Below are 23,367 nucleotides of genomic sequence, written 5' to 3' on the forward strand. Positions count from 1 at the left end.
TCGATATTTAACTACGTTTTTTTGCCGATGTTCTTGCAGTTCTCCTCCTAATATGCTCACCAAACACTCGCTCAGAAAACGAAAGAAATCGTTTGGACGATTGAGAATGAAATGTTTTCGAAGTCTTGGGTAAAATTTTTGAAATATTGGGAGAATAGAGACGTATTGGGTGCTCATCGTCCAAAAACTTTGTCTCTGTTCCAGCTGGTATTAAACTGCGCTAGAACTGAACGATTATCAGACCAATTTCTAAGTGAATCATCTGTTTTTGTGGTTAAAAAACAGTTAAATGACCATAATAAACCGACAATGCATCTTGATACAAGTCTTTTAATTGAGATCCTAGACCTAGTTTGTCTTAATGTATTGTTTGGAAACAAGTCTATGTGCTTATTTTGTATATCTACATCTCTCACCAGTTTGCCTTGATGAAATAAATTGTGCTTGGTGTGTTTTGTTTTCAGACCCCTGTGTCATCAAAATAAGCAGATTCTTAGTTCCGTTTTTAGAACAATCTTCAGTCAAGTCAAAATCTACTCCTTGGATAAGTTTTGCGTTTGAATCTAAAACGCTTTGCGTTTGAATCTTTAATTTTTTCTTTGCGTTTGAATCTAAAAAAACTGATATTAATGTTGAGAATAGTAGAAATTTCTGTCAAATGCTGGTTGAAAAGTACCAACTTTCTTCCAATCAAAGAAGATAAGATTTTCCAGATCCACTTGGACCAACTAGGGAAATAAAAATTTCTTTTTTTAGATATTATTTTATTCATAACTTCTGAGAAGGTAAAACAAAATCGTCTGTAATTGATAAGATAGCTACCAAAACTGACGTTTCTTCACATTTTGTGGATAACAATATTCGAGCAATTGCACATACTAGCATCAAAACTATAACAAAATATCGGCTAAGAAAAACTAAATTAGACCTATTACATGTACGTCCAAACAGCTTCCAGGATTTTCATTCATGATTTTCTTCATCACAAACCAAATTTTCTAAGACTATGGGCTTGTGAGATTGATCTGCCATTTCTAGAAAAAAAAAGTAGTTTAAGACATTTAGCTGAAGTTCAAAAAAGTAATACAATAGTAATATTATGATTTAAATCTTATTAAATAACGTCTCGTTAAAGTCCACGTTTCGTATGCAAAAACTTTTTTTTGTAGTCAGTGAAATTTTTTTGCATGACAAAATGGGTAGTTGCTCTACCTCTAATCATATTCTTCATCTTAGAAAAACAAATTCTGAATTTTTGGGTATGCGTAGTCATCCAAGTGTGTAACTTTTGATTTCAAAATTTCTGACAGAGTTTTACTTTTTTGATAGATTTTTGCAAAAAATTCCGTTTCTGATGTTACTAAATTTTTTAAAACATTTTTTCAAGTTCAGTTTATGTTTTGTAACGGCTTCTCCAACTGATTCCCTGAGTATGCTTCGTACACCAAGTACATTGGGATGTTGATTTGAGTTTTTTTGGAGGAAGAAAAAATATCCTACAGTTTTCACATCATTATAAACTCCTATCTCTTTCACTATATTGTTTTCAGTACATTCAGTATCCAAAACAACCAGACTCATTACAATAACTGTTTTCTCTGGAGTTTTTTTGATCAAAACGACTAACAATCAAACAAAGCATATATTGACGAGGCAAAAATTTTGACATTTAAAGAAAATTATTCCTTAATACTCATACTGTTCAACTCAAATACTGAAAGAAAATTGCTTTCAGTGGATAGTTATTTAAAATGTAAAATAAAAAAAACCATAAATAACACAATTTATTGTACTTTAAAATTCTCAGCAAACGAAGTCTCCCAAAATTTGTGACAATTGTTTGACTTCGTTCAAAATCTAACTGACATAAGCAACCTCTTTTATTGCTTCATTCTCTCTTGCAGTAAAGAGTCGAATTTGAATTTAGGGAGGCTTGTTAACAATTTTGCTCTAGATTGTGACACAAACTTGTCTTCTGTATTTATGTCACACACTTTGTTGCCGTTAGCAAGCTCCTGATTCATTTTTGACTCTTTGTCAGAAGTGAGTTCTAATATAGAATTGAAGATAAGCTTTTCAGTATTGTGAATAGCAATTTTTAGCGTTCAAAAAAAAGCAGGGTTCGAAGTTAGTTTTCCCATTATAGGATTTTTAGGGGCAAACAAATCCTCTAATCCTTGTTTGATTTTTAGAAAAATCAGTATAATTGGAACTGGTGTTTTTCTTGAGTACACTTTGATTAGAGGAGTAAACTGATCAAATAAGGAGAAGTAGGAGAAATGTTATTGAGACTAAATGAAAATAGAAGTAAACAGTATGAGTATTTCAATTAACATAAAAGGAAGTAGAGTTATAATTGGAATTTTATATATTCCATATTTAGTCACCCCAATAATATATAGTATCTGGTCTGTAGTCGTGTTCAATCGGATTTCAGCTTCCTTTCAGGAAAACTTTTTATTAAAATTCGCATCCAATCAGAAATGAAGTTCCATTTACGGGATTTTTACAATTTGTCGTTTCCAATCAGAAAAAAGCCCAGTTTTCTTCTGGTTTTGTCAATAATCAGAGGTAAGTTTACCTTCTAAGGACTCAAATCTCCCAACTAAAAAAAATACGCACAATGGAAGTTGCAAAAATGACCTCAAGTTATTTGCTGTGAAAATAAGAAATATCGTCGATATAAGTAACACCAGAAAGAAAATTATAACAAGAAGCTTTTCTGCAAGTTTGTGCTTGAAACCAATTGAATTTTTCGTATACAATCAATGAAAAAATGCAGATTTTCGAGAAGATGGCCAAGTTATTTGATTTTGATATAAATTTGAGAGAATAAATCGAAGTAGATGATTTTTTCAAAGCAAACCTTTAAAAATCTTATTCTGATCATGCATGACTTTGAACTTTGAAAATCTATGAAAAAATGAAGGAACAAATATTTTTGCTGGATAGTTTTGTCAAATTTGTGACTCGGAAAGGGGATAAAAAGAGTCTTTGATATATTATCATACGACTGTTTGATCAATTCCAAATTTTTGAGAATAAATAAAGTTTTTTCTTACACACTAAATCTTTATCTTTTTTTTTCAGATGCATTCACGCAACAGAAATGAGAAATTGAAATGGCAGAAGAGTGACAAAGATTACAGGAGATTCGATGCAGCTCGACATCGCAAGAGTTGTGCGCGAAGAGTTTTTTTCTCGTACATAATGTAATTTTTGTTATAACAACAAGCAACAAATGAGTTTCCATACGAGCAAGAAGCACGTAAATTCAACCGCAAAATCAACAGAGTAAGTATCGTGTGTAAACTGTGTAGCTGTTATTCACTTCAACAACATCGCAAGAAAGTTCACGCGTTGAAAGCGAGGAAAACGAGTGATTCTGTTGCTGATTTGAATAAAGTCTTGGGAAACGAGGAGGATAGTGAACAGCTACGAGATGAGTTAAATGACTGGCAACACGTCTTGAAGGATACTGAGATGGAAACTTAACGCCACAAGGCATTCAATTTTCAGCGTTCGATACTAGATCTCAATCTAGTTAATGAATAACTAGATCAAGTTTTTGAAAAACTTTTTTGCGCAGCAAAAGCAACTTTTTAGAATTATAGAAATTAGATTTATAGAATTTTTTACATTTTTAGAAGCAGATGAATATCATAAATCAATTTTTTCTTGCAGTTAAGCAGACTTGACTTCTATGCAAAACACGGTCGATAACCAAGATATTAATGAAATTTGTAAACAAGATAGACAAAACACAAAAGGCGATTGACTTGATCACTATTGTGATCTTTTTCGCGACTTTATTCATAAACGTACCTACAGGATGTCTAGATTCAGTGATTTTCGAAGCACTTCTAAGAAAACATCAAGTAAATGGTTTGATTTTGGGCTCAAAGTATCAGCCATACAATGATTACTTGTTTTTTCCGAGAACTTGCAGAACAAAAAATGTTTTAATATCAACCTCCAAGATTTTTATCGATTTTCTTAAAAAATCCAGATGTGATCCGAAACAATTTTTTTAAGTTTCGATTGATATTTTGCCGATAATTGAGGATGTATTAGAGAAAACATCTTTATCTACAATATCTTCAGTGAAATTGAAGACGGACAGACACTTCCTGAGAGAATTAGCTCAGAGAAGTATCGGTAAATTTGAGAATACAGTGAAGCCTTTACGATACAGCAACCACATTACTTTCGTCAATAGATCGACGAATTTTTCAATTGTTTCCGATGTTCAACTTATTGCAATATATTTTTCCACGAAGCAGACCAGTTCAAATTTCATCTTTTTTCTTGCAAAGAACCAGTCAAAAATAATTACTCCAAAAGTGCTTGCACTTTAAGGGAGACGTTATTTGAAAAACTGGAGGTGTTCAACTTTTAGTATACCAAAGAACAAATTTCATTCAAAAAGTCACATTTTTGGATTTTGAATCAGTTTGCGTTAAAACCGACAGAATCGGAGTTAAAACAGACAGAAAAAAAAACCTGGATCGGAAAGCATGAACCCATATCAGTGTCAATCTCTTTCAATTTGCTAGACAACCCCTTGTTTTTGAGTGACAAGTATCACCAAACCTTCATTATTGATGCTGAAAAATTTCAGGCGGAGATGCGATGAAGTTTTTTTGAAACTGAAATTAACAGTGAAGCAAGAGAATGCGAAGGCGATTGTGTTGGGGATGAGGAAAAACAGACGCATCCATTTACTTTCTAATTATTCAAAAAGTCAATTGATCGATTTGATGCAATATCTAGAGAGGTACGCAATACTCAATACACAACACAGTTTTGGATTCAAAAGTGCTAGGTATTATATAATTCTCATTAAATCATATCTCATCCACTACCTAATCAACGAAAAGGAGAATGAACCTGCAGCTTTCAATAAAACCAACGACGTTGTTTCTTTTAGATTTGGAGACTTTCAGCTTCTCGACAGTATGAAGTTTTTGGTTGGAGCTACTACTTTAGACCCTTTTCTAAATGCTTACAACGCCAGTGATATGAAAGCATTTTTTCCATACTAGTGGTATGATACTCCCAACCAGGTCGATGAACAACTACCGTCTTATGATGATTTTTACAGTAAATTGAAGAATAGCAACCCTCTCGATAAAAATTTTGACGGTTATTATAAACTTCTTAGCACTAGTATAACTGAAAAACAAACCATGAAAAAGCTTGGTTAAAAAACCAAACCACCTACGGGACTGGAAAATTACAACTACTTGAAATCTAACCAGGAACAGGAAAATATGACCACATTTCGCTATTTTATACAGTTGTATAATAACAAAGATGTGATTTCTACCCTTAAAGCGATGCAAAAAAAGAATGAATTTTATCACGAAAGGGGGATAGATCTTTTAAAACTCGGCTGCACACTGCCAAATTTAGCTAATCTTTGTCTACACAAGTCAACCGACTATAAATTTTACCCCTTCTTCTCGAGTGGTAGTGACTTGCCTGAAAAAAATACGGAAATGTGACCGGTCGTCCCTCAATTGTTTTCACAAGGAAAATAATAGCAAACGAGACGTTTATTCGAAAATCAGACAACTTGTTTGTATCAACCATTGTGATTGATGCCATTCATTATATCCTTATTCTAGGTGTCGGGATATTCCCACAGGCTTGTATACCAGATAGAACTACAATGAAGAAACACAAAAAATCAAGGCAAAGCAAAATTGGTTTCGTATGTTTGAAAATATAGTCATCTCATTTTGTCAAGCAACCAGAAGTGAATGTAAAATTCAAAGCTACTACATTGTTTCAGTGTTGATTGTTTTTGCAACCATTATATGCCTTTTTTTGAAGCAATAGTATGTTGTTTCCATTTCTGCCAAGAAGCTAGAACTAGCCTAACTGCTGATGATTTTAAACAAGGAACCAAGAAAAAAGAAATAGATTAGCTTCGAAAAAATTACACTACAGATAAAGGATACTCCAATGAAGAAATCTGGGAATGTAGCTAGTATATAAATTTAAAAACAACGTGAAAAATTACTTTAGAACTCATTCTCCCTTCAAAAGGCCTCTTTCTTCCAATTCACTATTGCAGAACAAAAGAAATTGAACAATGTTTCTCTATGTACAATGCGATCTGAGTTTTCTAGATGAACTAAAAATGAAGTTCTCCAGCTTCCCCCTATTTTAAAAAATATTGATATTAACAGAAACGATTTTGGGGAATGTATGAAGTTATACGCCGAAGAAAACGATTTGTTAAAGCAACCGCAGCAAAGCATAGTACCGAGCTTCAATGTAAGAAACGGAGCACTTATAACAATTTTCAACTTTTACTTGGATGTTGGACTACAATGTACAAAAATTCATCGATTTGTACAGAACTCACCGCGAAAAGTTTTTAATAGTTTCAATAGAACTGTTGTTGATGCTCGGCGAGCTGGCGATGAGAATCCCCTAAATGGTGTGGTAGCTGAAAGAATGAAAGTGCTAGGAAATAGTTTCTATAAGTATCAAATAATTGCTAGATCAAAACATACAATGACAAAATATCTTGCTAACGAAAAGTTCCATAAAGCTATCAAAAACCAATTCGTTCAGTGACTCAATATTGTAGCTAAAGATTTGCTTGCGATGAAGCTTGTTAAACCTGATACATAACATCGTGAATCGGTTATAGTAAGATTCTTTATACTACCGTATGTCAAGTTGAGAATGTTGGAGTTTTGTTAAAACTTTTTTGATAAATTTTGCGATGTCAACAAATTTGAAGAACTCGAAATGGATACAGGATCCGTCTATTTGGACTTGGCAAAAAGAGATTAAAATGAGTGTATTCTTCCCAGCAAATGAGCAGAATGGAATGAAAAGCGAAGCAAGGGTTTTCGAGACAATTTGGAGCAGATACGAAAAACATTTTTTTGTCCCGTACTTGCTGCTCTAAATATGATAAACATGACAATAGAGAATCATGATTGTTCAAGAGGAGCTCAGAATCATTGAAAGGCTGTCTTTTTCTAGTAAAACTTATTGATGTTAATATACTAAAAATGGAAAGTATATTCTTAGCAGTAAATTACTGAGCAAACATGTATTAGAAGACTCTGGAGATGGCCCGATGGCAAAGCATCGACATGTACTGAACGAGGCAGTGAGTCTGAAGTGAACTAATACAGGGCTTAAAACAATTAACCATGCAGTTGCAGCTTATGAATAAACTGAAAAGGGACTGAGCTATTTTTACCCTGAATGGGAAGTTCAATGAGATGGAATACATACTAAACCTCTGAATCTGTAAAAGATTGTTGTAAAATTATATACGATGCTGTAAAATAAAACATTTTCTCCGTACTTGACTTTTTTTCAACAGTTCTTTTTAAACATTGCGCTTAGATTAACAATCTATTATTTTTGATCAAGAAAACGTTCAGAATCCTAAACATTGCTGAATCGGCAAAATCGGCCGCCAAAAATTCTTTGATAATCAATTTTTTTTTCGAAACCTACCATTTTAACATCTGAAACTCTGAAACCTATAGCATCTCTTAATACATGGCAAATCTATACCCGATCTTTTGAAACATAGGGTGCTGACCGGATACTCTATAGCCCATCTTAATACACGGGGCTCAGCATCCCCCCGCGCTAGTTTGTCGCGACATAGACTACTGCAGGTTATTTTACTAGTTTTTTTGATCTTTTTATATCATCTTAAAAGTATCATTGTGCGAAGATCGAAGTCAGAAAGATATTTTACCTGTGATCAATTTTTGTTAATTATGATGGTTTAGAGATGGCCAACTTGGAGCAATTTACACGCGAGATTTTTCGGGCTTTTAACGCGTAAGCGGAATTTTAATTCCTCTTGAAAATCATTCTAAATTGGACCTTAAAATGCTAATTAGACTAATTAAAATTTTCTAATAGGCGAAATATAAGTTTTGCACTCTGCATAGCGTGTGGGGGGATGATTTTTAGAAAAAACCAATTCGAACTCAGAACTTATCATTTTTTTTGGAAAGTTTCATCATTTTTTAGACCGAACCTTACGCCACAGACCAGAGTCAGAAAAACCAAGCAGCCGCCTGATGCGAGCTGCCGCCTCTTTCCAATTTGATTCAACTGTAGCAAAAAAGTCTCAATTTTAAAAGCTGCTGGAATTTCAGTGCTTTGATATATTTTTGATGTAATTTTTAATTTAAAACTTTTGTAATTTGATTGTTGTTTAACTCGAAATTCTGTTGGCTATGTTCTCAAAAGGAATTGTTTTTTGACAATTATCGACAAATATGAAAAAAGTGGTCGGTCTAGTTTTTTTGAGCTTTTAGAACGTTTTAGGTTTCATTTTATATCCACTTACTTGTCATGCTATGTTTTTATTGTATTGGCGCAATAAATCAATATTTTGCGGCAATCGCTTAAAATTTATTCGCTTAAAACGTTGATGTAAAATGATTTTCAAAAATGTCGACCACTCCAAAAGCAAATTAATACTCGAGCGAATGCTTTACAGGTGTCCACAATTAAACTTCTCTTTTGACCCAATTTTCTTTCCCACTTATGAAAATTGGTAGGAACTTTCACTTTTTCCCCCGTGGGATCAGGTACCTCATAACCATCGCATTGGGTCGAGTGATAAATCATTTTTTAAAATCTTTTCAGTCGGGAGTTGAACGTAACTTTCAGAAAGTTGTTCTGCGTTTAGAAAAACAGGTTCCAAATTTTTGAGTTCGTCTAATTTCGAGCGAGTAAAGCGATCGAGTAACCTTTGTTATGAAAGTAACTTAATAATTTAGGCAAAAAAATGATTTAACCAAAATTTTAATTTAGTTTTGGAAGCTTCATTTAATTTCTTTTTTCGATTTTCTTGTCTATTTACTTTTTTGGAGAAAGCTGAACTCAGTTATGACTTATTCACTTATTCTTACATAATTGTATAGTTCTATCGCCACGTACATGAAACGATAGTAATCTGAAAAAAAAATGTTTGTGATCTTTTTGAAGGCAGTCCGAACATTCTGTGCTTGCTCTGATAAGGCGCAATGGCAAGAAATTGGAGCAACTGTTTTCCCGTAATATTTTTCAGTTTTCAATGTTTTTTCAAAAGTCAATTAAAAAAGGGCAGACTTTTTTTTAAAGTATTGAGTTTTTCTTAGTTTTTTCAAGAGTCAATGAACGGAGTAAAGATACTTATATAAGACGTGATGATTTTTTCAGAAAAAAGGTTTAAAAATTAAAATTTGTTCACGCCCAACTTTGATTTTTCGCGGTTTGACTTTTTGCAAGTTTAACTCCATTACTTTGTTAAAAGAAAAACAATCTCTGCTATCAAACATCAAATGGTAAAAACGTCACAAAAAACTTTACTTTCCTAGTTTTGAAAGTATATTTCAATTTCAAGTTTTACCTGCGGATCAGAAAATGACCTAACGATTTTTTTTTTCAATTTTGTTTAGTTTATCAAAAAAATTTAGAAAAAAAGCTGTTTTTTTTCTGTTTTCTTGCGTTTCTTGACTTTTTTAACTTGTTTATATTTTCTGAAGGAAGTCCAAGTTTGAGCACGCAATTTTTTTGCGTTATACCATTTTTTTTTTGTTTTTAAAAGTGGAATCAAGAAATTAAAATGTGAAGAGCAAGGCAAACTGTGCTCTCAAACCACGAAACAGCAAATACTGCGAAAAAAACAATCAGTTTTCGTTGAAATTGATAATAATTTCAAGATTTTTCAGCGAAATTTTAAGAACAAGAGACAGTTTTAAGGTGGTGTAACTTTTTTTTGAACTTTCATAAGCTAATCTCATTTGTAAGGTTTTATTTGCTTGTGTTTGCAAATTGTAGCTTGGCCTCAGATTCGAATTTAGTGCTAAAATTTTATAGTACTCAGAATTGGCGGAGTGGAAAAGCTTTCTGCTACTTTTCACCAGTTTACAGACCTGCATTTTGCAGATCGAGGAGGTAAAGCTAATTGCACTGCTTTTTTGTCGGCCACGGGTCGAAGGCAGGTTGTAATTATACTGCTGTTTACCGGGACTTGTTGTATTTTGTTGTCTTGTTTCATCTACTGAACAAGATTTTGTGCGTCGGATTGAATAGGGAAGACTTTGATGCTGTGATCTTTGCATGAGGAAAACAGATCATTGCCGAATGTAATAGCTGTCACCTTGCATTTGTGGGAGTGCTTTCTTAAAAATTTCCATTTTTGCTTTTTGCTTCTTAGTATGGTTGTGGCCACAAATTATGAAAGTGCGACATCTGCGTAGTGGAAACTTAATTCAGTTTTTGTTCTAGCAAAAAAACTAATGAAAAAAATTTGTTCTAATTGTTTGTTCTAGTTTTTCTAATGAAAAAACTGAATGAAAAAAAAACAAAAAAATTCGGACTTTTTGTCATCCATTATACCCTGAACTGAGTGAAAACTGCAGATTAACTTAGTTAATAGTAATAACGTACAATCTTATAGCAAAGCGCTAAATTGCGTCTTCACAACAAATAGCTTGAATTCGCGACCCAATTGAGTCCCAAACTCTAGCCATAAATGATTTTTTCACGTGCAGGTTAAATTAGTACATGAAAGAACAAAAAATGGTAAGGGTAGATGATAAGATGGAATAGGTAATATGTTCATCTACCAATCAAAGGTCAGCGTAGGCAGCGTAAGAATCCGTTTCAAACTCATGTAATTTCAAATTGAGGCTAGTCGTTCAGTTTTTAAAATGTTTTTTGGACGACAAATATCCCTATTCACATAACGTGGAGAAAGTAAGAAATCTGAAAATAGCTTCAAAATTTATTGACTTCAGCTAGTTTTACTTTAGTTTGTGTTATAAGAAATTGTTATTCAAAAGCTATAAACCTTAACTTGATGATAGGTTTTAAAATGACAGTCAGGAATAACAAGCCTAATAATTCTGGCATGAACAATATAAAACATAAAATATTAAATTCCACGACAGTCAATCAGTTCAGTTTTTCGGAAAACAACTTCGAAGCAGGAATACGGCCCGCTTTTAAGGTTGGATGTCACGACCATGTTGGGGTCCCACGAGATGAGTTTGAAGCCGTGCTGGCTCAGCAGTTTGGTGATTTCCGCGTAGCTTTGGAAATTTTTGCCATTATCACCCTGGTGGAATTCAATCCCAATCTGCTTAACATTTGCCAAGGAGCCACTAAAAATAGAGACAATTAACTAAGGAAAAAAGCGATTCGATACGCAATTCATATGTATTATAATTATCTATTCGTTGCCCGTAACTAATTTGATAAAGAAACTAGTTTTTATATTGGTCGACTGTCCTATCGTTTTTGTGGATGCGGATAAAACCAAAAGCAGATTGTAAAGAGAACTTATGTTAGGAATCTAGATTAGAAACGAAATGTTTGAGATTGGCACTGTAACGATGTGCCGTACCAATAGCGGGCTGGCTTCTTAAACCAGTCAGTAGCCGTATCTTTTCAGAAACTACAAGCTGTCAAACTAACCTTCGGATCCATTCAGGAATGCTGTTTCGCTCCTCGCCTTCAATGTCAACCTATGAAACAAATACTATTAAAAAGAGGCTCTATGGGGATAAAAGAAAAATGTCTTGTTTAAAGTGTCTGGTTTAAATTTGGTTTAAGGTGTCTGAAATAAATTATGACCTACAAGTTGATTCAATTTAAGAAAAAAGAAAGAATTTTGAGTTTCAATTCGATGTGTTTAATCAAACTAAATGTTTTTTTTTCAGAAACTACGCTTAAACTACATTTAAATCACAAGACCTTGCATGTGTTGATGCAACAATATCTATTGATGCAAAAAAAGCTTCTTTCAAATTGACCAAGATCTGCTGGCGCTACTTAGTGAAAGAAAACTAGAAATTCTTTCAATATCTCAATTGAAAAAGGGTCGGTAGAAAAACTAAGTTTTAGTGTGAACTAAGAGCAAAAAACTTTAAAAATTTTTTATCGAATATACTTTTGTAGTTGAAAAAAAAAACGACCAGCAACTTATTTTATATTACTTTTAAAACAAGCAACAATTAAGTCCGTAACTAACTCACTTAGCAAAATATCACTGAATTTTATGTTATTACAAATAAGCTATAGACCATTTTTTCTCAATTTTGAAAACTTTTTCCGAAATGCCACTTAAAATGATATCTAAAGCGTGAAAGTGTAAAAAAGGTAAAAAAAAAGCATTTAGTGTTAAAAAATAATTTTGCTACACAAGTTTCCACTTCCTCAAGTTTGATAGATTTGATATAATTTAAAAATGAATTGGCTGCCTGCACTATGCAATCAAAGAAGCCAAAAAAGTCTGCAGTAATTATTTCAGTTTGGCAAAATTGGCAACATAAAACCGGTTAACTTAAACAAAATGTTTGCTGAAAAGTCCGATTCGAGATTTGCAATTTTATGTTTGGCGACATTTTGTGATGAGGCGACATTTACTACCTCATTGTTATATTGCCTTTTGCCAATGAGGCGACATTTAGTACCTCATTGTTATTGCCTTTTGCAGCCATGCTGCAGATATATTATACCAGTCCGCTCAAGGTCACTGGCTTGGCTTTTCTGAGTGACACACTGTGTGTGATTCACTCTTATGTTCTTTATCATCGCTTGTTAGATGTAAACTTTATTCAACACTTTTGTTAAACATATTTCTATTAGTCAGAGTCTGACTAACTAAATCTAAACAACCAAGAATCTAAACAACTAATCAACTAATTCACTATTACGAACAACCTAGTTTTGTCCTTTAAATCTCGGCAAATGTCATGGCGCAGCCAGCAGTTCCTGTGAACGAAGACAGGACTGACCTGTTGGGTATTCCTCCGTTTTGGGCAAAACCTTCGATTAACTCGCCTTTTCTTTGGGAATCTTGGATTGGACAATTCTTCCTGGCAATGGGGTTAAAAGATAATCTGAACCCGCAGGATGTATTAGCAGAACCCATGGAGGTTATAGACGAACCACCTCCAAAAGCTGAGACTGTAGGTGCAACGGAAACCGCTGCTGAGACCGATGCACGCCTCCTCAGAGATCAGGCAGCGATTCGTCGTGTTACTGACATCAATACCGAGCGCAGAAGGAAAGGCCCTAGAATAGGCCTCAACTGGTTTTATCACGAAGCAGAAGCCCGCCTGAAGTCACGTCTGTTTTTCGCTCTAGGAAACGAAGGAAAGCGACGCTTCGCGGATTCTTACCCGCATACGGACATTAGTGTTACCTCGTTTCGGGATTTTCACCAGGCTTGCGAAGTACTATTCAAGATAGAACGCGATTATACTGTTGAGCGCATTAAACTGTACAATAACATCTTTATGTTGGAAAATGATACATTCTCTTCATTTTACGCTCGTCTCAGTGCTCAAATTGCCTTGTGTAATTGGCCACGTGCTCAAGAGAGGAATACTCTGAAAGATCTGTTCGTAGGACGAATTCGTGATGTGGATGTTCAACAGCAATTGATTAAAGCAAAAGCAAACTTAGAGGATACATTTCAACTCGCTCTGGAGTGTGAAAAGGGGGCTAGCACGTCGGCCCAGTTCCAAAAACTACTCCCGCATAACCAGGTTACCGGCATCAAGGTAAAACAAGAGCCCACTTTCTCGATACAATCATCTAGAGGAAAGCGGAATACTCCTCAGAACAACTATAATCAACAAAACACACAAAGTAATAAAAGCAACAAAGCATGCTATTACTGTGGCAATCCTTTCAGTCTGGAACACAGAAAGTCGTGTCCCGCTCGAGAGGTTACATGCAACCTTTGCAAAAAACGAGGTCACTTCGCAAAATGTTGTAATTCATCAAGACGGCGTGTCAATTTGGTAGATGATAGTGAGGCAGTGACAGACCCCTCAATCGACTGCAACTTTATAGATGCAGATTATGATAGCGAACCTGAATACAGTGTGTTACAGCTAGAAAGTGCGGTTCAGATAAATAGCATTGAGCTCCTCAGATCAAACAAGGGAAAACAAAGAAGTCTTAGTATTCAGCTGCGTACGGGATTGAGTTTTTTCTATTCAACTATCGACACTGGAAGTCCGGTCTCATTTATTAATAAACGTACTTGTGATTTAATATTACAACGCAACCCGTCTTTCCAATTTCGAGATGTGGCATGGTACCCTATAGACACTCTGTATTTCGATTACAATAAAAAGCCGATTCGCCTCCTTGGCTCAGTGTGTCTCCCGGTATCGTTTAGTGGTTGGAAAGTGGAAGAGGCTTGTTTCCTTGTCTCTGAGAACCGAACAAGAAATCTGTTGGGTCTAGACCTGCAAGAACAACTGGGTGTAGTGACCACCCAAATGAGGGCCGAACGTGTACAGCAACTTGAAGTTCAGAGTCAAGATCCTATCTCTGATTATTGGAGCTCTTTCTTCGCCAAAAAATACATGCATGTGTTTAATCGATTAGGAAGATCAAAGAACCACAAAGTGTTTACAAATTTCAAGTATCCTTTGGTACCGCGTCAAGTGAAGGGACGTAAAGTCCCAATTCATATCCAGGATAGAGTCGCTAATGAGATCAAACAATTGGTAAAACAAGGTCACATCGAGAAATTGGATAAATGTACAACCGATTACTTCATAGCACCCATCGTACTGACCGCCAAGAAGGACGGCTCGATAAAACTTGCCTTAAACGCTAAACCGATGAACGCGCAAATCTGGAAGAACAAATACCAGATGCCAAATATTCATGAACTTGTCAATTCGGTGGCCCAAATCATCACTAAAGACGTACCTGGCACCGTCTGGTTCACCTCGTTAGACTTGAAATATGCTTTCAGTCAGCTGCCGTTGTCATCATTTACCAGCAGTCACTGTAATTTTAATATTTTGTGTGGAGATGCTACGGGGACTTATCGATTTAAGACAGGGTTCTATGGGTTGACTGATATGCCGACTGAATTTCAAAAGGCGATGGATTGTACCTTGCACGGATTAGAAGGTGTAATCTGTTACTTGGACGACATCCTAGTAGTCACGAAGGGAGATGTTCAAGATCACAATAAATTGGTCGAGAGAGTGATGCAGCGACTCGACGAAGAAGGCTGGGCATTGAAATTCAGTAAGTGCGAGTTCTCAGTAAAGCAGCTAACTTGGTTAGGTTACGTTATAAATGAGCACGGGTACTCTCCGAAATTTTCAAAAATTGATGCGGTCCGATCACTGAAACCCCCCAAAACTTTAAAGCAGCTCCGCTACTTTATGGGGACGTTAAATCACTTGCAACGATTCCTACCTGACCTACACACCAGTACCGTTCATTTTCGAGAATCTTTAAAAGCATGCAATAAACAGTCTTTCCGTTGGGGGGAGGAACAAGATAATGCCTTCATGAGTATTATAAACCTGTTGGCTAACATTCCAAACTTATTCCATTATGACTCTTCAAAAAAGTCTCGGGTAAAATGTGACGCTAGTCATAACGGGTTAGGAGCATGCTTGGAACAGGAAATCGAGCCAGGGGTTTGGGCTCCTACAGCGTTTGCCTCACGCTTCCTCAATAATGCTGAATCAAAATATAGTACGAATGAACTTGAATTGTTGGCGATCGTTTGGGCGTGCGAACATTTTCGTACTTATTTGTTGGGAAATCGTTTTCAAGTACTAACTGACCACAAAGCCATCATTTCGGCGCTAAGCGAAAACTATAATAACAAATCATATCAGTCCTGCCTTTCACGTTGGGCGGACCGGTTACTACCCTTTGACTTCGAAGTTATTCACGTGCCTGGCGTTACGTTAGGCATTGTGGACTACCTTTCTCGACACCCAACCTTCTCAGCTCCAGCGCCATCAATATACGATGAACTTTTTGTTGTAAAGTCTATTGAGGCTTTTAATTCGGCCTTATCATTTATTAATGCATTCAATATACTTGATTTGGCTAGTACAATACGTTCGCCGTCGCAAGAGGTCGTTGTGCCTCAAACTCTGAAATCAAACCGTTTTCTCGACCAATCAAATCACGTTATGCAAATTCGCGCGTGCGGTCTCTCACCGAGTGAGGGCGTTAAATCATGTTGTTACGAAATTGACCAATCAGAAACCGGCATTCTAATTAATAATCGTAAACCAAATTCGCTTGACTGGAATCATTGTCTCCGACCTGAGTTGTTAAAAGATAGTTGCAAATATTCCTTCTCATCTTTTTCTAACTCTAATCAATCTCTTTTATTTCACTCATCTCATCTTTTTCACTACAACATGAATCCATCTAATCCTACTGGTTCCCATCTTACTGCATTACCACATTCTGCTCTTCAACATACTAATGATACACCAATAACTCAACCAACTAACATTACTAAACCACATCCGTCACACAGTTCAATGGAGGATCAAGCAGAACTTCTCTCTTTCGTCGAAAATTTCACCTTGAGTTCTCCTAACTTTCGCAGGCCTAGCCCGCGCCCTTCAGTAAGATCTCGTCAGGTAGGACGAATCTCTTGTTTGGACCAGGTGCGCCAACGTAATCGGACACGAGAGCGTGCGGCGAAGACTCGATTTGTGGCTGCCAGAACTGCCTCTAGAAGGGAGGGACACACTCAGCTCTTGGAAGCTATGAAGAAATGCCGATTATCAAGACCGGGGAGAATTCAACTTGCTGATAAAGTCGGTGTGTATGCCATCAATGGTGGCAAACCAATCGTCTCAGAGTCGAAGAAAGAAATTGTGGGTCTCCCAGGTTTATTCGATGCCGACCTCTTAGCTGAACTCACTGAGGAAGACCGATTTCTGGGCCCGATGAAACGAGCCATTAACAGCAAAGACGTTTCCAGTTTTAATAAGCTCGGATCTTACATGGCCCAATTTTGGTCCAAAGCAGCGGTTGTCAACAACTGTGTGATTATTGACAACAAACTGGCCATCCCAGAGGTTTTGAGACCAGCCGTCCTTGCCCGACTTCATCGGTCGCATCCTGGTCAAGAGGCCATGATGTCCGCCTCAGAGTATATTTGGTGGCCATTCTTGAACCGGCAGATAGTTGACACCTGCGAGAAGTGCTGCGAGTGCACACTGTATGGTAAGAACCTAAAGCCCGTTAAAACTTTTCATACCGCACAATCTTTGCCCCAGTTGACGGGGCCGAATCAGGAATTGCAGTTAGATTTTGCTGGTCCTATTTTGGATGACAAAGGTGTGAAAATATTCCTCTTAGTAGCTATCGATCGCTTCTCGAAATTTCCTTCTGTTTTTATTACTAAAACTACTGGGGCTAAAAAGGTTACGAAATTTCTTGAATCTTATATCCGAATTCATGGGTTACGTCATTCTATCAGGACTGATCACGGCTCGGGGTTTAAAAACGACATGGTACAACAATTTTGTTCTAGTAAAGGCATCAAGCATATCCTTTCTCCAGTCGGAGACCATCGTGGCTCTGGTCTCGTTGAACGTATGATACAGACTATAAAACGCAAGCTAGGCACTGAACAACTGGACCCTAACTTCGGTAATTTTAAAGAAGTACTTCATCGAATAATAGAAGATATTCGTAAAAATAAACATTCTACACTTAAGAAGTCACCATTTGAAATGCATTTCGGACGTAAGCCCAATACTGAATGGTCCCAAGCTTTTCTTAATATAGTTAATTCTGATTCTTCAGCACAAGGACTTGAACGAAATCTCTTAACGCCGGACCAAATTGCCAGTCAGGACTATAGTCGAGATCGGGTCAAAGTGGTGCCAAGAGGCAGTCTCAGTCCTCAGATAACTCCGCGCTTCAGCCCAATGTTCTCACTAGAGGGAAACATCGCCGAGAGTGAACCATACAAAGCGCTGGCTGATCTTGCCCGGGCGGCTAATGTATGGACACAACAGAAGAGGAATCTTCCGCCAGATGGGGGAAAACGGGTCTTTCAGGAGCTGTCGAGTCGACATTCAGATTTGGCCCAGTCATTGAAAACAGGCCTTTCTCGTAAAACGCTATGCTTCGCGGAAGATCGTTCAGCCACTACGCCTCCAGGGGCTCCGAATACTGTTCATCGTTTACCGACACTTCAACCCCGTCGACAGTCAAAAACAAGTAAACTAGAAAAACTTCTTTTATCCGAACTAAACCGTGTGAGAGTGTTTAGAAAAATTATGGATCGTCAGTCTGGCAAACCACTTTTTAAGCTTGCGAAATTCAAAATTACTCGCATCACCGATCACACCTATGTTACTGACAAGGGAAAAGTTTATCGAAAAAACCATGTCTGCCTTAAGCCTAACTTCAATAATACCTTTTCAGCAACACCAGGTGGTCGTCTTCAATCTTCTGGAACATCATCAAAAAGTGGGTGAAAGAAACCTGTTACTCGCGCATCTCATCCAACGATGCTTGAAAAACGGCCAGCTAATACGAGCGTGTCACTACCGGCGGTGGTAGATCTTACTGTTGATTCGTCCAATGAGAGTCCTCCCGACCAACACGCTTCGCACGAAACTCGGCTATCTACTCCAAGGGAAAAACGAATACGGTTGAATGACGAGTCACCGCCTGTCACGTTTGGCAACTCATTCCTCACACCGGGTCAGTCTTCGATAGATACTAGTCTGCCTCTACCGCCCCTCACTCAGCCTGTGGTCCCTACAACTCTGGTTCACAGCCCTACAACTTTGGCCACAAGTCCACATCAACTACCACTTGACGTCGTCGACCCCGAGGGTCCGGATCTTCCAGCTCGTCCAGTTATTCAAGCAAACCCATATTCGTCGCTTCCATCACTCTCTCTCCCAGCTCAACCGGCTACGGATGATTCAGAGGGAACTCGTACTTCATCTCGAAGCAAAAAGGCTCCGAAATTCTATGGCGACCCACTACGACACTCGGTTAAATGGGTAGAAGAAGAAAAGTCGTCGGAAAATGAAGCCGCCATATTGCCTACATTAAGCGCCCAACCATCGTCGCAGTCACCTAAACGGCGACCTCTCAGTCGGGAACGTTCGCATTTAACTCCTCCGGAGGCGCCATTCTCATCCTCGCTGGATAAAGCTCAGGACGAAAATTGATTGCAGCTAAAACTCATTGTCAAACTCTCAACAAAACTTCGTATCTATCTTTATTTTTGTCACCATGCATTTTTACGGGATAGGGGTGCTATCTAATATTAATGCTTAGGGGTGCAGTTTATTTATTTAACTTTTGAACAATTTTTGGTTTCTCCAAAAAAATTTTCCTTTCCGCGGGGAATGTGATGAGGCGACATTTAGTACCTCATTGTTATATTGCCTTTTGCCAATGAGGCGACATTTAGTACCTCATTGTTATTGCCTTTTGCAGCCATGCTGCAGATATATTATACCAGTCCGCTCAAGGTCACTGGCTTGGCTTTTCTGAGTGACACACTGTGTGTGATTCACTCTTATGTTCTTTATCATCGCTTGTTAGATGTAAACTTTATTCAACACTTTTGTTAAACATATTTCTATTAGTCAGAGTCTGACTAACTAAATCTAAACAACCAAGAATCTAAACAACTAGTCAATTAATTCACTATTACGAACAACCTAGTTTTGTCCTTTAAATCTCGGCAAATGTCAAGTTTGGCAAAATTGGCAACATAAAACCGGTTAACTTAAACAAAATGTTTGCTGAAAAGTCCGATTCGAGATTTGCAATTTTATGTTTCGACAGAGGCGGTTCAAACTCAAGACATTGTCTGCCCAGTTTTCTCTGATTGCGAAGACTTTATGGACGAACAAAAAGTCGAAACATAGAGCCGAGTCGGTCAGTCGAAAGATAAACTTGACCACAAAAATAAAACTTCACAAATTAGAAACATTCAAACACAAAATTGAAACAAAATCAAACTCAACATCAAAAAAGACGCTTTATAGACGAGCAAAAATTCTAAACATGAAGTTAACTACAAAATGAAAACAAATTGGAACACAAAATTGGAACATGATCTCGAACTCCTTATCAAAAAATTATGGCCAATCAAAAATCAGAACATCAAAACGCAAAATTTTAAGTTAAAAATATTCTTCAGTCGAACTCTGTCGAAAATAGTCGAAATGGTTTTTTTTTGTTTTTTTAAGTGTTTTTTTTTCTGTTTTCATGATTCTTGAAAATAAAATGACAAATATTCATCTGGTTTTTTTACATTGTCACCAAAACGTCAATTTGAATTCAAAGTCGAAAACGGAGTGTTCAAACGAGGAGAGAAATGCCGATATATCTGAACTAACCTTCAAGTAATGTATGATGTCGTTGCTGTGTCCGTTGTGACCGATGAGGTATCCGAGAGTCTTTAGATCTGATTTGTCATTGTTGGATGCCATACCCACTTTATGCCAGTGTATTTTGTGAGGGAAGGAAGTGGCAGGCAAAGATTTTATTGTGTGATCATACGCATGTACTGTACAGCCTATCAACACAAGCAAGATAGAAAAGCATGTATATAGACATTAAAAACTAGATCTCATATTTTTCGTAGGGAAAAACGTTCAAAAATTGTTATTTTAGAAGTCAATTTTTGTCCGAAGAAAGTACACCACAATCAGCAGAAACAGACCATCATTTTTTCGAAACTAGGAAAAATAAGTATAACATTTAGCGCGGTTTTTCTATTAAACAACAAAAACTGGGCCACCGCGTCTCTAAATTCCTCTTTTAAAGGTTTTGTTGGTTCAGATGCAGTTGCCTATGGAATCCAGTAAGAAAAATTGAACCAAAATGATGAAAATATTTTCTTGTCTATGGAACTCAAATACGTTTAAGCAAATTCCACTTGCAGGTTGCGGAATCTCGCAATTCACTTTGCTTAAATGGTTGATTGCTGCCTTTTCAATTCACACCGGATAATAAATTTACTCTTATATTTTACAAGCAATGTGTGAATGAGCATAACAAATTACTTGCTGCACAGTCGATAAGAGAGGCTATAATGGGAAAAAAGCACAATCTAACCCCAAAACACATAATTGAAACTTTGTAGTTTGAAATAAAATGTAAAAAAGCCAGGTACAAGTTCAAATGAATTCACGGCTCCCTATACTTTTCCCCACCACCATCGACAAATATAGTTGGAAAGGAAGAATTTTTGTGTTGGAAACCGTGGGTTACCATGAACACCACAGTTCAAAGCAATCAAAACAAAGTTCACGAAAGTTCTTTTTTTGAACCAACAGCTACAAATGGTGGGTAAGAGAGTTGAATTCAATTGTCTATAAAAGAAAGATATACTAATTTAGAGTACTCATAAGGTATAGCTATACCTTATGAGTATTCTAAATCAGTATATGTAATTTTGGTAACTTGCCAAATGGCTTAAATCCCAAATGGCATATAAACAGAGCTTTTCCCAAATGGTATAAATTTCAAACTTTCATGACAATCAAACGCTTTCTCAACTCATATTTCTCCTTTTTTAGGAGCGACAAGATGTGTGAACAAGATTTGAATTTATTGCTTCCAAAAAAATGTTACCTGACAGTTTTACTGGAAAAATTGATCACACAAAACTAATTACTAACATCTTATGCTTTTAATAAGAGTTCTCAAATTTTTTCGAGACAATGTCAAACAACAATTGATTTGACAACTAACTTTACTACTTTTTGTATCTTGATCACTAAACAAAAATCCTCTCAAAATATTTTGCAATGCAATTGCTGCATAGGAAATAAAGCATCTAGAAAACTGCTCATTTTTATGCCATTTGAGACGTAATCTTTTTTTGTAGACAGTTGAATTCAACGCTTTTGCCCAACATCACAAAATGAATTTCCGTGAACATTGTCTGAATGATTTAAACTGTGGCGGTCATGGTAACACACAGTTCTGAACACAAAACTTGATTATATAGGCAAGTATCTTTTAACCAATTCACGTTCTGTACTGGAACTGAGAGACGTGTTAGTACAGTTTTTGCGTAGTTAGAGAGGCCAGATCGTCATCGCAGTTGTTGCCTACATAGTAAATGCTATGACGAGCCTGTCTTTCTAACTATGCAAAACTTGTGGCAACTTGTCTTTCATAGTCAGTACACATTTTTAAAGGGTTAAAATACGCTCGCCAATGTAATCAAGTAGCAGGCATTTGTTTTTTTTTGTTTTTTTTTCTGTACCTCTAAGAAAAAAGGAATCCGAGAAACGAAGTGATTTTAAAACATCGCCGGATTGTCCAATTTTTCAGTGGACTTTGCTCTTTCTTCCTCAAAGTGTTCTTTTTGGGCGCGTGTGGCAAAGGATTAAAGGTATGGCTTAATAAATAATTGAGGCATGCTTGCAACCACTTGAAAATACTTTGAATGATATGAAACCAAGTGCTTAAATTCTCCGACTGATGTGCAGCCCCAAGATTACCCAAGTCAAGCCTCAAAAAACTGTCAGAGTGATAAAAAAAACATTAAAAGTGATATATATCACTATTAAGCCCCTTGTTTGACCAATGCTTGGGCCTTTTTTGGCGCGCGCTCCTCCCTCAAAATAAGTCTATGAATCCGCCAAATGCGCCTTTAGAAAACCTTAGCCAAACATGGATGTCTCAAAATAGAACCAAAGGGGGCAGGGAATCGAATCCAAGAGGAGACTGATACAATTTAAAAGCATCGGCACTGCTAACTTGCTTTGCTCAAAGCAAAGATTTTTGAAATAATATTCTAGTTTTTTTAGTTGTCGGTTTTTTTCGTTTTCAAATTTTTTCACACTTCTACAATCATTTTCAGGAAATATTCTACATTCATATTCTATCATATTCGACATATTCTTTCAATCGTATGCCTGAGTTTGATGAGTTTTACTGTTTAGTTTGGGGATTTTGGGATAGCTCAAATGGTCATTACGAGGAGATATTGCTCAATTTATCCAAAAAATTTTAAAAAATGTGAATATTTTGCTCGGAGTGGTTTTTTCTCCAGGTGTTTTTTGATTTTATCAAACAATGTTTGACAATAATTTTTTTCATAATTAGTCTGAAAGAAGTTGAAACCCAAATAAAAAAAGATTGTACGGCATTTGCTTTAGCGTTAAGAAGGATTGAATTTGGGACTACTTTGATTACTACATTTCAGAACGGAATCATAAACGAGCAAATTGAATTTTTCGATAAACGCATAACCCGCAATTGTTTTATCTCAAACTAAACTGAAGCGGGAAAACTGCTACAAAAATTACATTACCAGATTAAAAACACACACACTATGCTTCACATAGTGTGAGGGGAGCTGAAGTTTCAAAAAGAAAATATGACTGCTTGTTGCATGCTCTAAAAGTTCCGAACTCCTTGTAAAGCCTAAAGAGTAAGTTTTTTGAATACAAAGTTTTTAAGTCGCTTTTCTTGACAAGCATTTGTAGCTTTCATATGTTATATTTTCTCACAGTGATTTTTTCATTCTTAGTTACCTAAACTGCTGAGGAGGAGGCAAGGCTGTTAATCTAGTTA

At 36.4% G+C, this 23,367-nt stretch overlaps 2 protein-coding genes across 3 annotated transcripts in view; one reads left to right on the plus strand and one right to left on the minus strand.

Annotated features, from left to right (window-relative positions):
- Nucleotides 1-1,110: 1,110 nt before the first annotated feature.
- The window catches only part of LOC134845699 (cleavage and polyadenylation specificity factor subunit 4-like), a 373,809-nt gene continuing 351,552 nt past the window's right edge, over nucleotides 1,111-23,367 (plus strand). The window contains exon 1 of the mRNA XM_063862748.1: nucleotides 1,111-1,120. The gene's annotated coding sequence lies outside the window, so the exon portion shown is untranslated. The remainder of the gene's footprint in view (nucleotides 1,121-23,367) is intronic.
- Nucleotides 10,766-23,367, minus strand: part of LOC134845744 (uncharacterized) — a 33,124-nt gene continuing 20,522 nt past the window's right edge. For both annotated transcript variants that reach the window (XM_063862806.1, XM_063862805.1), the window contains exons 6-8: nucleotides 20,172-20,350; nucleotides 11,467-11,516; nucleotides 10,766-11,153 (exon numbers count right to left, since the gene is read on the minus strand). In XM_063862806.1, the coding sequence (XP_063718876.1) occupies nucleotides 10,925-11,153; nucleotides 11,467-11,516; nucleotides 20,172-20,350 (458 nt within the window). In that variant the 3' untranslated portion in view covers nucleotides 10,766-10,924. The remainder of the gene's footprint in view (nucleotides 11,154-11,466; nucleotides 11,517-20,171; nucleotides 20,351-23,367) is intronic.

The sequence above is a fragment of the Symsagittifera roscoffensis genome, chromosome 5 (assembly GCF_963678635.1).
Source record: "Symsagittifera roscoffensis chromosome 5, txSymRosc1.1, whole genome shotgun sequence".
Lineage (NCBI taxonomy): Eukaryota > Metazoa > Xenacoelomorpha > Acoela > Convolutidae > Symsagittifera > Symsagittifera roscoffensis.